This window comes from Artibeus jamaicensis, unplaced genomic scaffold (assembly GCF_021234435.1).
Source record: "Artibeus jamaicensis isolate MK-2021 breed Jamaican fruit bat unplaced genomic scaffold, CSHL_Jam_final contig_3174, whole genome shotgun sequence".
Taxonomy (NCBI): Eukaryota; Metazoa; Chordata; class Mammalia; order Chiroptera; family Phyllostomidae; genus Artibeus; species Artibeus jamaicensis.
In genome coordinates, this window is record NW_026521738.1 from 263,175 (window position 1) to 276,948 (window position 13,774).

The following is a 13,774-nucleotide window of genomic DNA, read 5'->3' on the forward strand; positions in this document are numbered from 1 at the left end:
CTAGCTACTTCTTTGACTAAAATGCCCACTACTTCTTAACAAACATCCTCTACCCTCGTCAAGCACATTTTCTCATTCTCTCTAGCATATACTTACTCTCAACCTCTGCACCATTGGTTATATTGAACTTTCTGCCTCTACCCACCAACCCCCCCCACACACATACACACATAAAATACTTATTTTCACAAATGTTATCCTTTCAATTCTCAGCCTAATCTCACCTCCTTTCCAACAACACTTAACTTTCTTTTTCTAAACTTCTAGCAGGGGCGTCCAACCTTTTGGTGTCTCTGGACCACACTGGAAGAAGAGTTGTCTTGGGTCACACATTAAATACACAAACACTAATAAAAACTGATGAGCAAAAAGAAGGGTTTTAAGTAAATTTACAATTTTGTGGTGGACCGCATTCATAGCCATCCTGAGTCACATGCGGCCCCTGGGTGGGACACCCCCCGGAAAGCATCTAAAATCTATGACAGTCTCTTCAAACTGGGGTACACATAGCCTAGGACTACAAGAAGACTTCCCAGAATACACAGCGATAGGTAATTTTAAAAAATTGATATATAGATTCTCAATTTCCATAAGTATTCTTTTTCAAAACTCTTAGACTAGTTATGCCTATGATGAGGTCATCAGGCTGCTTCTCCATTCCCACCAACTCTGTCACAACCACCCCCTTCCACTTCACAAAGAAAATCCCAAGTACAAAAAAAGAGGGGAGAGCTACATATTTTTCACCCGTTACGAATCTTACTGTGATGAATTGCCATGTGGTTTTAAAACTTCCAGGGACATTAAACAAAAGAATAATTCAAAATGTTGGTATCCGTGTAAGAAAGTAAATGACTTATGACTGGTTTTAGTCTTTTGCATACAGGTGGTTTCCAATTTTAATAAACATGAAGAAAAAGCAAACTGAATAGCAACTGATAGATCATTAAAATAATTTTTATTGGTAGATCTCTGTATGACTTCTGGCATACAACCCAGGGGGAATTTGACATTTTGACTGACATCTTATCTTTATGAAGACAAGGTTTTCAGGAACCGAACCTGCAACCTAGGCATGTACCCTGACTGGGAATCCAACCAGCAACCTTTTGCTCTGCAGGACAATGCCCAACCAAGCCCCATCAATCAGAGCTATAGTTTTATTTTTAAATGTTGATATTTAAAATATGCTGGAAATTACATTCTTAGCAGCAATTTACATTCTGATTTTTAAAATCTAGATGTCAATGTAAAATGTGTAAAGAAGTATATCATTCTTCAGATACTTTTAGGTGTACATGAAAAGAAATGCTTGAAGTCTGCTAGTTTCTACATATCATCTCATTTCTTAAGTTTCTAATCTTTCATCTAGATTGCAAGTTCTCTTTGTGTACAAACTGTGTCCTATTTCTTGTGTTTTTCACAAAGACTCAGGGAAAGGAGCATGTAAGCAAAGTCAGCAGTTGTGGAACTGAGTGGGGCAGCGTAGGTTTGAGTGGTCTTTGTACCCTGGCAGTCCTGGAACTCATGCTCATGAATTTTATGTGCATTTACAAATATTTCTTAGTTCTGCTCTTTGGTCAGGAAGGTTTCCTTATCCCAAAATATAATTCCTTCCCACCCACTTCAAACATTGTCACAAATTTTCATACCACATTTATTCAGAATGCATGTATCCTTAGGAGATGTGACATTGATCTAAAATCAGATCATATTAGATTACTTCCTGATAGCAAGTTTTTATAAAGGAGGGTGAGGAGAACCACAAAGTTAACCTCTTGGGTCCTTGAGCAGACTGCCGACTAAATTGATATTTACCAGGAAGTGATCCTGAGGAGCAGATTGGTAGGACCTTATCCGTTGTGAACAACCACATCAAAATCCCCATTTCTAGGAAAACATCACTCTTGAATAGAGAAGCCCCCAAGGCTTAGACTGAGAAATAAAGATAATGTTTAAGAATAACCCTGCTAAGCCTCCAATTTTTAGGTCACCCTAAAGTAAAAATAAGCAATCACAATTGGACCTTCCATTGGGTGACTGAGTGATTTAAAACACTTCCTTTCCTGTTTCTGGTAGATCCACATAATCAAGGCCCTTGGGCTGCAAATTTTCTTTCTTCTGGTATGGGGAAGAGCTGCCTGGAACATAGCAGGAATTCAGTTAATGTTGGTCAAGTAAACAGGTTTTTAGGAAGAGAAGGGACTCCTGGGTAGTAAATGGTAATGAAGTTAGACTCCCAATTAATCTGAATTTGAGTCCCTGAAGATTGATATCTTTGATTCATTTTTCTCTGCAGCAAGTGAAAGGAAACTTTGCTAGGCTGCAGGCCTGCATCTCAGAACTCCGCATGTTACAGAGAGAAGGTTGTTTCCGACCACAAGGTACTTCCCTGCAGCTGGCAGTAGAAAATGGGCTCCAGCAGTTCAACCAGTACTGCAGACACGCCACCACAGGTGCCGCTCTGGCCTACACTGCCCTGGAGGTAAGAGGCTGGCCTTAGGATCCTAAGACGTCTTCTCATTTCAGTCCATCTAGATGCTTCATTATTTATCACTTATATTGTTCTATGTTTCATATACATTGAATGCAACTTTATTTTTTATTTCAACTTTATTGTATTTTTTCCATTACCATTTGGTCCCCTTATACCCGCTTTGAATGCAATGTTCAAGACGAGATTTTCAGCCCCCTACAGGCAGGAAACATGGTCCCTTTTTCCTATCACCTGTGTAATAATACTTAGTACACAGCTAGGCATAGAGAAGAGCTCTAAAAATTGGAACAAAAGTGAATTATAAGGGAGAACTGAAATCAAAATAAAATCTGAATATACCATCTGCCTTTGGACTTTTGGAACTTGCAAAGCAATCATTTAACTGCCTAGATTGGTGTCTGTATTTATATATTCTGGGTACCCCTAGGAATTAACAGTTGTTCTTGGGCCAGTTGTAAAGTATGATTGTCTAACTACTATGCTGTACACCTGAAACTAATGCAAAATAATACTGAATGTAAACTGTAGCTGAAAATAAATAAACAATAACAAAGAATCACCACATCTAGTGTAGTCTGGTTCAATATCAGGTCAAATAAAAAAGAACTTGTCATTGTTTTTAATCAAATATTGGCATCAAAATGAGTAAATTTTCTTGAGATTAGTAAATATGCAAGTGAAGAAATTTCTACAATTCTGATGCCAGACTGAGGCAATCTTAAAATATAGTAAGTCATGACCTTACACTCCATTGAATGTGTGAGTGTGAGTTAAAGCACTTCTCATCTCTGGTAACCTCAGGCATCAAACTGAGCTTTAAAAACAATTAAAAAATAATTGTGCTTTCATCTGCATCTCTCTTCATCAATCAAAAATGTCTAAGTACAAAAAAGAATTGCCTCCCAGAGTTTCAAATGCAAGGCAAAACTGCTGGTAATAAGAGTGTATTCATTCAGGTGGAACAAAATACTCAAATTTTTCACAAACATCTCAATATTCCTTTATATCAGATGTATTGGTCAAGGGTGAGTACATTTTAGAGTTAAGAGATCGAAAGAAACAGCTCAGCTGGATCCAGGCTGAACAAGGAAAGAAATCTACATGGAAGCACCACTGTGGAAAAGGAACATGTAGGCTCTCTGCTATTCAGTACACATATAGCGAGTGGAATTTAAGGATCCAATTTTCTTTATTTGCTCATAAAATCAAAGCATTTTGAGCAGGACAGATACTACCAGTGCTTCAAGCAATCTGTAAAAACTAAAACACTGGGATGGCTTCTCACTGGTCACTTTCTGAGATGGGCTTACCCTGTTTTAAAGGGTCCTGTGATGATCCAAAATAGCCTGTCAAATGAAATTTGATTTGTAAATTATTGCACAATTGAATCCTCTTCCTTGCCCTAAAGACAATAGCTATTACCAGACTTCTCTGGTGTTTATCCTCTAGACTAACCTATGTTCCTCACTCTGTATGTGAGGGAAGGCAGACACACTGATTCTTGGATTTATTTCCAGATTACTATTCTGACTTCACAGCCCGGAAAAGAATTGGTCAAACAGTTGGAGGAAGGATTGAAAGACATAGACCTAGTCAGGGTCAGGAGGCTTCAGGTGGTTGAGATCGTAAAGGAAACCCTAGGGTGTATGGACTCAGCATCCCCTGTTGAAGAGTCCAGCAGTGATGGTAAGAATTAAATATAAATGTAAAAACAATGGTAACAGTTTTAATGAGTAGTGTTTTACAGATCAGGAAGATCATTTCCCATGGTACTTTTATGTTCTTAAGTGAGATGAAGCCAACAGATTTCACTGTGGGTGAGACCGATGTTTCTAGGTGTTAGCATTGCATTTTTAATCATAGTTTTTATTTCAGAAACAATATATGTATGTTAATGAAAAGTCTGAAATATTGTAAGTATGAAAATAAAAGTTCCTTCCTCCTGTAACCACTTTTAAGAGATTCAGGCATCCCTCCCAATGTTACTTTAGGTAGACATTCTAACACATATATGTACAAACACATATATGTCCCTCAATATCTGCAGGGTATTGATCCCAGAACCCCACAGATACCAAAAGCTGCAGATGTGCACATCTTTTTTATAAAGTAGTGTAGTATTTGCATGTAACCTATCCACCAGCACAATTTACATCATCTCTAGATTACTTATAATACCTAACACAATGTAAATGCTATGTAAATTGTTGTTATACTGTATTGTTTAGAGAATAATGATAAAAAAGAAAAATCTATACATGTTTAGTACAGACACACTATCATAGGTCTTACTACATAAAACATCAATAACGTGTAACTTTTTTTTCGAATATTTTCAATCCACTTGATTCAATCCACTGATGCAGAACCCATGGATATGGAGAGCCAATGATATTTAATATTTTAATGTGATTACCTATATAATATTCTATAACCTTCTCAGTTTTTAGTCAGCTATCTATGTGAGTATCTATAAGATGATCTATCTCATTTTTTCCTGGCTACATGATTTTTTTTCACTGTGTGGTTGGTTGGACTATAATGTATTGGTTCAATCACTTATTAATGAACAATTTGTTTTATTGCATTGTGCTATTAACCAATGCTGTATGAACAGACTTTAATGCGGGGTTGGCTTCATGGGCTTATGACCAGCACAGTCACACAGGGCCCTGCAGTCACAAAAGCCCTGTGCTTAGGACTCAAGGCTCTTAGTTTGCTGTCGTGACATTCTTAATAATTTGGACTTTGTGTTTTGTAAGTGAAGTTTGATGGAACAATGAAGCAGTGTGCCAGGGGGTTGGAGTTTTGGTTCTCATACACCCTGTCTCCTGCATCCCTCCCACCTCCTCCGAATGGGCTCTCAGTTACCAGTCCTGGTATCACTAACCTGTCTACCCCCTCTCACCAAGCAACCACTGGCATCCAGGTCCCTGCCAATAAATCCTACATAAATTACCCATAATCCTGTACTTCCTAGAAGAAAAATATCTTCCTACTGAGTCTTAAAGGACAAGTAGAATTAGCCAAGCAGAAAAAGAGGAAAAGGGCACTCAAACAGGGGACCCAGAGGCATAAAAAAGCAAGATGAATCAAACTTTCAGAGACATGCCTATGATTCCCTATGGCTGGAGGTGTATCAGGTGGAGGGACGAGTGATGCTCTAAAGGTAGGCAAGGGTTAGATCAAGAACGGCCAAATATTCCCTAAATCCATCCTAAGATTTAGCCCTTCATTCTAAGGCAATGGAAAATCATGAAAAGATTTTAGTCAGGAAGTCAGGTAGAGATTCCCAAATTATAGAATTAAAGAGGTTTTTTAACCGATTTTAACTTATCCAATAGTCAAGTTACAGTTCACCCTCCAGCAGTCCTTCCTGGCTATATTGACCTTCCCCAAGGTTATACACATAGGGAGGCACCCACTGTTCTGATACTATTGACCTCTTCCTAGTCCCAGATGGATAACATATTCTGCCCTTCTCTCCCTAATCAGTCAAGGGGTTGGTAACTAGGGGTAAGTTTCCCATCAGATTCTGACACATGTGGATCCTTCCAGCATCATGAGGCACTGCCATTGTTCTGGTCAGGGAGGGAAGGTAAGCAACTAGCCTTAGCTGTGTGGTTTACCAGCTCTCCCCTCCTGCACACACCCAGCTTTTCTCAAGTCAGTTTCCTCACTGTCTGCCTTCTTTCTCTGCATTCCTCCAGTCACAGTAGACTTTTCCTCTGAATTCCTTCTTCTTTCCTCTGAGTTCCTTCCCCTATCTTCTTGCAGCTGAATTCTCCCCATCCTTTGAGACCTAATTCACGTTTGTGACTACAGAATTGATTCTTCTTTCCTTAAAACAACCACATACTTGTGGTCTGCGCCACACAACTTAGCACTTAATTATATACCATGTAGAATTGTTTACCCCTGCTTTATAGTTTAACAACTTTGCCTTCTCACCTAAAATTATAAAATATGTTTTATTTGTTCTCTCTGCATTAAATGTGATCTCACCTATAAGTGGAAGCTAGTGAAAAAAACAAACAAATGAGCAAAATAGAACCAGGTGCATGGAAACAAGGAACAAACTCACAGAGATCAGAGGGGAGAGGGGAGGGGGGTATGGGAGGAAAGAAGGGGAAGGGCCTAGTTAAAGAACAAGTGTAAATGTCCCACGGACATGGACAACAGGGCAGGCATCGACTGTGGGAGTGGGGGTGCAGGCGGGGCAGGGGGAAAATTGGAACAACTGTAACAGAACAACAATTTAAAAAAACAAACTGTAAGTACCTTGAGATTAGAAATTTGTCTTACTCATTTTTGTGTCCCAGTGTACAACATTACTAGATTATCAGTAGACACTTGTTGAATGAACTGATGGCAGTGACACCTGTGGAGGCTGTTCTCGGTCTGCCCAGCACCCCCTGCACCCTGTCTCTACTAACACCTCCACCTTCCTGGTCACAGAATAGGCCACGGACTCATCACCATTTATAGCCCTTCCCAGTGGGTTCTCAAACTGAATATGTGAGCGAGAAGCTCTTTTTCTTTCTTTTTGGCAGTGAACAGATCAGGCATGGACTCTGTCCTTTTCTCCCTTCAGTGACTGTGCCCAGAAAGAACTTAGTATATCTCTAATGGGCAGAGTTCAGAGTACTCTGAGGCTGCCCAATGCCCTCATTTAGAATTGTTAATGGCTAGGGCTGTATGAAAGAGCTTTTAAATGCAGGAAAGCAGCTTTCTACCTTTGTGTCACTGCAAATCATTTTCCAGTAACTTCCTATTTGCATATAAATAATATATCATCCCATAAATTGCTTGTAATTCCTTTTTGTGGGTTAAGTGTACATATGATTTATGGCTTGCAATCTTATACTTTGCCCGTACTTTCCTCATAATTAATTTCTTTAGGGCCATGGGGGTGGTTGTGCACCCTGGCATGGTGGCTCACTTGGTTGGAGCACCATCCCATAGAGCAAAAAGTTGCAGGATCCCTCTTCAGTCAGGGAACATAGCTAGGTTTCACGTCAAGTCCCCGGTTTGAGCACATATGCGAGGCAACTGATCAATGTTTCTCTCTCACATCAATGTTTCTTTCCCTCTCCCTAAAATCAATTTTTTAATTTCTTTATTCTATTATGTTTTGTTTCATCTTGGTGTCCTTATCAAGAGACTAGCAACATTAGCTTCTCTCATTCTCAGAGGGTTGCATGCTTCAGAATTAGGTTGCCTAAGTCTAAATTTCAGTTCTATCACACACTAGCTATATGACTTCGGGCAAGATACTTATCCTGTCTAACCTTAGTTATTAATTCCTACCCCATACAGTTGTGGGGATTAAATGAGATCATGTAGGTTAATTACTTAGTACATAGTAAGTTCTCAGTAACAGTTAGCTGTTGTTATTATTAACATTTTTAAAAAAGTTTTTGGCCCCGGCCAGTGATTGAAGCATTGTCCCATACACCAAAAGATTAGGGGTTCAATTTTCGGTCGGGGCCCATACTTAGTTGTGGGTTTGATCCTCAGTCAGGGCACATATGTGAGGCAACCAATCAATGTTTCTCTCTCTCCCTTCCTCTCTCTCTAAAATCAATAAACATTTTTAAATTTAAAAATAATTAAAAATGTTTTTGTATATAGGTGGTTTAATATTTCTGAAAAGATTTTAATGGGCAGGTCCCAAGTGGACTGTGAGCTACCTGAGGTTGTGACTACATCTTAAATATCTTTGTATCACCAGTATATATCACTGTCTGGCACATAGTTGACTCTCAATAAGTGCTGAATAAATAAGTGAATAAATGAGAAAAAAATCAAATGATTTGGGAAAGGTCAAGGTCAACCTGTCTGACACCAACTCAGACAGTTACAGACATATCCCAATCACCCATAGCTTCTCTTCACAGTCCATGAACAACATGAATTGATTCAAACACTTCTTGAATTCATTTACATATAATTTTTAAAACTCTGATAATCATGATCATCAGTTAAATAAAAATTGTCTGTACTCCACTTTTCAAAGAAAGAAACGTGCTACAAGGAAGTGTTGATATTGCAGATTAGTTTATAATGTAACTAGAAGGCCCTGGCATCGTCCCAATTCGTTAAAGCATCATCCCAATACACTGAGATTGCAGGTTCAATCCTTGGCCAGGCGCATACAGGAAGCAACCAATGAATGCATAAATAAGTGGAACAACAAAAATCAATGTTTTTTCCCTCTCTTTTTCCCTTCCTCTTTCTCTCTCTAAAATTAATTTTTTAAAAAACTAACTATGAGTCCTAGCTGGTGTAGCTCAGTGGATTGAGCGTGGGCCTATGAACCAGAAGATCGCGGTTCGATTCCCAGTCAGGGCACACGCCTGGGTTGCAGGCCAGTTCCCAGCAGGGGACACACGAGAGGCAACCAACCATACATTGGTATTTCTCTCCCTCTCTCCTTCCCTTCCTGTTTAAAGATAAATAAATAAATAATCTTTTTAAAAGTAAAAATAAAATAAAGTGACTATGAGACTGTGTCCTCTGATAGGTCTAAAGTCTGTCTTCTTTAGTACAGCCCTGTACAGCGAGAACTAATCATTACAAAGATGACTTGGAGACTCTAAAAGATCTGGAATCATAGAAGAAAAAGTGGACTTAGAAATTGAGAAAGTCGACTCACATTTTAGAAAGTTATTTAATAAATCTAAAATGAAAAGGTTAACTTTAAATCACATTTATATCAGTTAGGGTTTTCTGTAAGTTTTCAGCCTGTTATATGTTTTCTTCTAACTGTATGTTAAATAGCACCTTCATCTGTTCCTGCTTGGTCTAACTTGTTCATTTTTTCTTTACTTGAAAATTTAACTGAAAGAACCTGCCTAGTGCTCTTTTTTCTGGTTAGTTTAATTTGTTATTACAAGCTATACAAATTTAAACACTACAGGAATATAATATAAACAGTTTGAAATGATCCAAAATTCTGCCCTCCAGAGATAAACACCATCAGCATTATAGGACATTCTCCTGAATTGCTTTCCCTACATATGCATGTATATGGACATACATGTAACATCACTATTGTTATTGATATTACCTACTTTTATAAAAATGGAACTATACAGTACTCAGTGTACTATATTTTTGTTTTTCATTTATCGAATATTTTTTTCCATATTGGTACATAGAGATCTAACCCATCTCTTCTAATAGCTTTGAGATATTCCAGTGTGTAAATTCATCACCATTTATTTAATCATCCAGTTGGATTTTTACATTTTACTGAAGAACAGTGTGACCTTGAACAAGTTGCTTAAACTCTTTATTCCACAGTTTTCTCATTTACAAACTAGGGTGAATAACAGTAGCTACTTCATAGGGCTTTTTTTAAAGATTTTATTTCTTTATTTTTAGAGAGAGGGGAAGGGAGGATGGAAGAGAGGGAGAGAAGCAACATTGTGCAGTTGCCTCTCTGCAGTTGCACCCCCTTCTGGGGACCTGGCCCACAACCCAGGCATGTGCCCTAACTGAGAATTGAACCAGTGACCTCTTGGTTCTCAGGCCAGTACTCAATCCACTGAGCCACACCAGCCAGGGCACCTCATAGGGTTTTTATGAGGATTAAATGCAACTTGTGTGTAAAGCATCTAGAACAGTGCTTGGACATATGAGTAAGTAAATGTTATCTGTTGATATTAGTAGTAATAGCAGCTTTTTACATATGTCTTTTTAAAGAAGAAATGCTGCTAGTTGGTTTCATTTTTAAATAGTTTCTGAGCCTCAAGGAAAAGATATGCGAAATAAAAGCCACAGTCTCTTAACATACTCTAATATCTGTGTATAGATCATAATAATAGCAACATTTTATTGCTCACTTACTTTTCAAATACTTTCCATTCTAGATAGTTTCCACGTATTCTCTTATTTAATCCTCATTTATCTAGATGAAGAAAGTAAGGCATAATGTCTTGTCCAAGTTGTTTCCCAAGGTCATAATTCTCAGTTAAGAGATAGAACAGAGAGTCAAATCGAAGCTTCCTGGCTCCAAAGCTCGCACGCTCTACACTGAGGCGCTACATTGCCTCAGTTGAAAAGAGAAACAGAGATAACCAACGATTCAAAAGCTGGTTCTTTGAAAAAACTGAATATAGAGAATCCTTTGGTAAATACAATGAAGGAAAAAGAAGAGGAAAGGCACAAGAAACTATGTTCAGGTTGGGAAAGGGGAACATAAGTACAGATGGAATTAGGAATTCAAACATTTAGATAAAAATAGGTACATTCTGTCAAAATATAACAAATTTGACTCAGAAATTAAAAATCTGATTTGTTCCCATAATATACCAAACCTAGATGGTTTTACAGTCAAGTTCTATTAAAATTCCAAATAGTACATCACTCCAATCTTATACAAACTGTTTTGGAAATTAAAAAATAAGAAGAAAGAAAGAAAGAAAAAAGAAAGAAAGAAAGAAAGAAAGAAAGAAAGAAAGAAAGAAAGAAAGAAAGAAAGACTTTCCAAGCAGAAAACTAGGCAAGGATAATGTAAGAAAAGAAAATTGCAGGCTAATCCACTCATAAAAATTATTAAAACAATCTTAAATTCTCTAGTCATATGTAGAAAGAGAATGAAGTGCTAAGTAAGATTTACCCTAGGAATGCAAAGCGATTTAGCAATAGAAATATATAAATATAATTAATAACATTAACAGATTAAGAGGTAAAAGACATGTTGTCTTATTGATTAAAAATACAGTAACATTCATTCACTATTTAAAAGAAAAAAAAAAAACCTTAGTAAATTAGGAATAGAAAATAACTCCCTTAACTTGGCAAAGTGTGTTTACCAAAAATCTACAATAAATTCAGTTCTTAATTGTGAATTATAAAAAAAATATTGCCTTAAAAAAATCAGGAATAAGACCTGGCTGGTGTGGCTCAGTGGTTGAATGCCTGCCTGTGAATCAGAGCGTCGCTGGTTCAATTCCCAGTCAGGGCACAGGTCCCCAGTAGGGGGCACACAAGAGGCAACCACACATTGATGTTTCTTTCCCTCTCTCCCCTCCCCTCTCTAAAAAATAAAAAAATAAAACATCTTTAAAAAAAAACAGAAATAAACCGATGCCTCATCACCATTTTCATTCAACATGGTTGTTCTAGTCTAGTAAGATTTTTTAAAAAGTAAAGATATAAAAATTGTAAAGAAAGGAACAAAACTAACATTATTTGAAACTTATTTGATTGACTACATTAATCACTAAAAGATCCTATGGAAAAATTATTACAATTAGTAAGAATTTAACAAGGTAGCTCGATATAAGATCAATATTTTAAAATTAATAGCATTTCTATAATTAGAAACAAACTGAGAAAATTTAATTTAAAGAAATACCTTTTACAATAATAAAAAAGTAAAAAATTAGAAATAAATCTTAACAAAAGATGTATAGAATATTTATTGGGAAATTGATGCACCTTAAGGAAGACATAATTATAAGTGAAGCAGTTTAATGGATATAAATAATATATGTATGGCTAAGATATATATTACGGCTAAAGGTTTGCCTTACCAGATATTAAGGTGATTAATTGTAAGGCTATTCTAACTAAGATGCTGTCATACTGGAAGAAGAATAGACAAACTGTCCAGTCTAGAACAGATGAGCAAGCCCGGAAACAGATAGCACGTTATAAAAACTTGTATTGGCTAAGCTGGCATGGCAGAGCAGTGGGAAAAGGACGGATCTTGTCATTAAATCATATTGGAATTGTCAGTGTCCCATATGGGAAAAACGAAATTTGATCCTACCGCACACTATTCATAATAATATGTTTTAGATAGGTTAGAGGCTTATATGTGAAAGGGAAACCTTTAGAACTTTTATAAGAAAATAAAAAATAAAAATTTTATCACCAGAGGTAGGAAGGAGGATGAAGGATTTTCTAAATGAGACACAAAGTTTGCCACAAAATAAAAGATTGATAAGTATGACTACTTTAAAATTAAGAATTTCTGTTCCTCAAAAGATATGAAGAAAGTGAAACAGCAAATCGTAACAATATTCCCAACTCATGTGATCAGTAAAGAACTGGTGGTATACAGAATAAAGAATGCCTGAAATTCAATTTTTTTTTTAAAAAGACTCTCTAATTTTGAGATGAGCTAAATATCTGAACAGGCATTTTCACAGAAGAGGAACTCTAAGTGGCAAATAAACATAAGAAAAATTCTCACCCTCATTAATAATCAGGGATATACAAATTAAAACAATGATATAGCATTTTATGCCACCTGGATTGCAAAAAAAATAATGTCTCACAATAGTATTGACAACAGAAAAGCAACAAAAATTCTTTTACACTGACCAGAAGAATGTAAATTGGTATACAACTTGTCATTTTGTTGTAATAACATGCACAGTACTCTTGTCCTAGTAATTGCATTCTTAAAGGACTGTCACCAGAAAGACTTTTACAATATGCACCTGGAGACAAGAATGTGAATATCTTGTCTCCAGGTGTGTATTGTAAATCTTGAATATTGACATTATTCAAAAAGCCAAAATTAGAAACAACTCGAATGTCCATTTAATGAGGCATGAATAAATATTACAGAGTATATTCACAACATGAATTATACAGTTATGAAAATGAATGAACCACAACTACACACAATAGTGTGAATGAAACTTAACAATGAGGAAAATATAACCAAAGATATATATTAACAACATAGCATCTCTTCATAAAGCTCAAGCAAAACTAAAATAATGAAGTATTTGTTTAAAATAATAAAACAACTTTTGAAAGAAAAGGAATGATAAAAAAAATTGTGTGTGGCAAGGTTTCCCTTGGAGAAGATCAGGGAAAAGCATAAAGATATCTTGGTAGTATCGATGACGCTCTGCATCTTAAGTTGAATAAAGGAATCATGAGTGTTCACATGCTGCTGTGCTGCATAGCTTACATATATGTTACATGCACTCATTTGCATATAATAAGATTTTATAATAGCCTTCTAAAGACTGGCTAGGTAATAAATATGCCAAAACTACAAAGGCCACTGTGATCAATGCACTTTAGCATCCAGAGGGCATCTGTCCAGGTTGACAGCAGTCTGCACTCGTTGGGTATGGAAGTCTTTTCAACCAGTTACAAATCAACCTAATGATGCCGTCAACCAGCCTACGTCTCTCAGCCTTGTACACAAGGATATCAGGTTCCTTTCTAAGTGCTCACAGACCATCTGTTTAATATTTTCTCCTAAACTTTGCCATGGGTCGATGTCAAGCTCTTCTGGAA

At 36.8% G+C, this 13,774-nt stretch overlaps 1 protein-coding gene across 3 annotated transcripts in view; it reads left to right on the forward strand.

Moving 5' to 3' along the window:
• Positions 1–13,774, forward strand: part of M1AP (meiosis 1 associated protein) — a 71,843-nt gene that overhangs the window by 21,836 nt on the left and 36,233 nt on the right. For all 3 annotated transcript variants that reach the window (XM_037130847.2, XM_037130846.2, XM_037130848.2), the window contains exons 3-4: positions 2,300–2,485; positions 4,015–4,183. In XM_037130847.2, the coding sequence (XP_036986742.2) occupies positions 2,300–2,485; positions 4,015–4,183 (355 nt within the window). The remainder of the gene's footprint in view (positions 1–2,299; positions 2,486–4,014; positions 4,184–13,774) is intronic.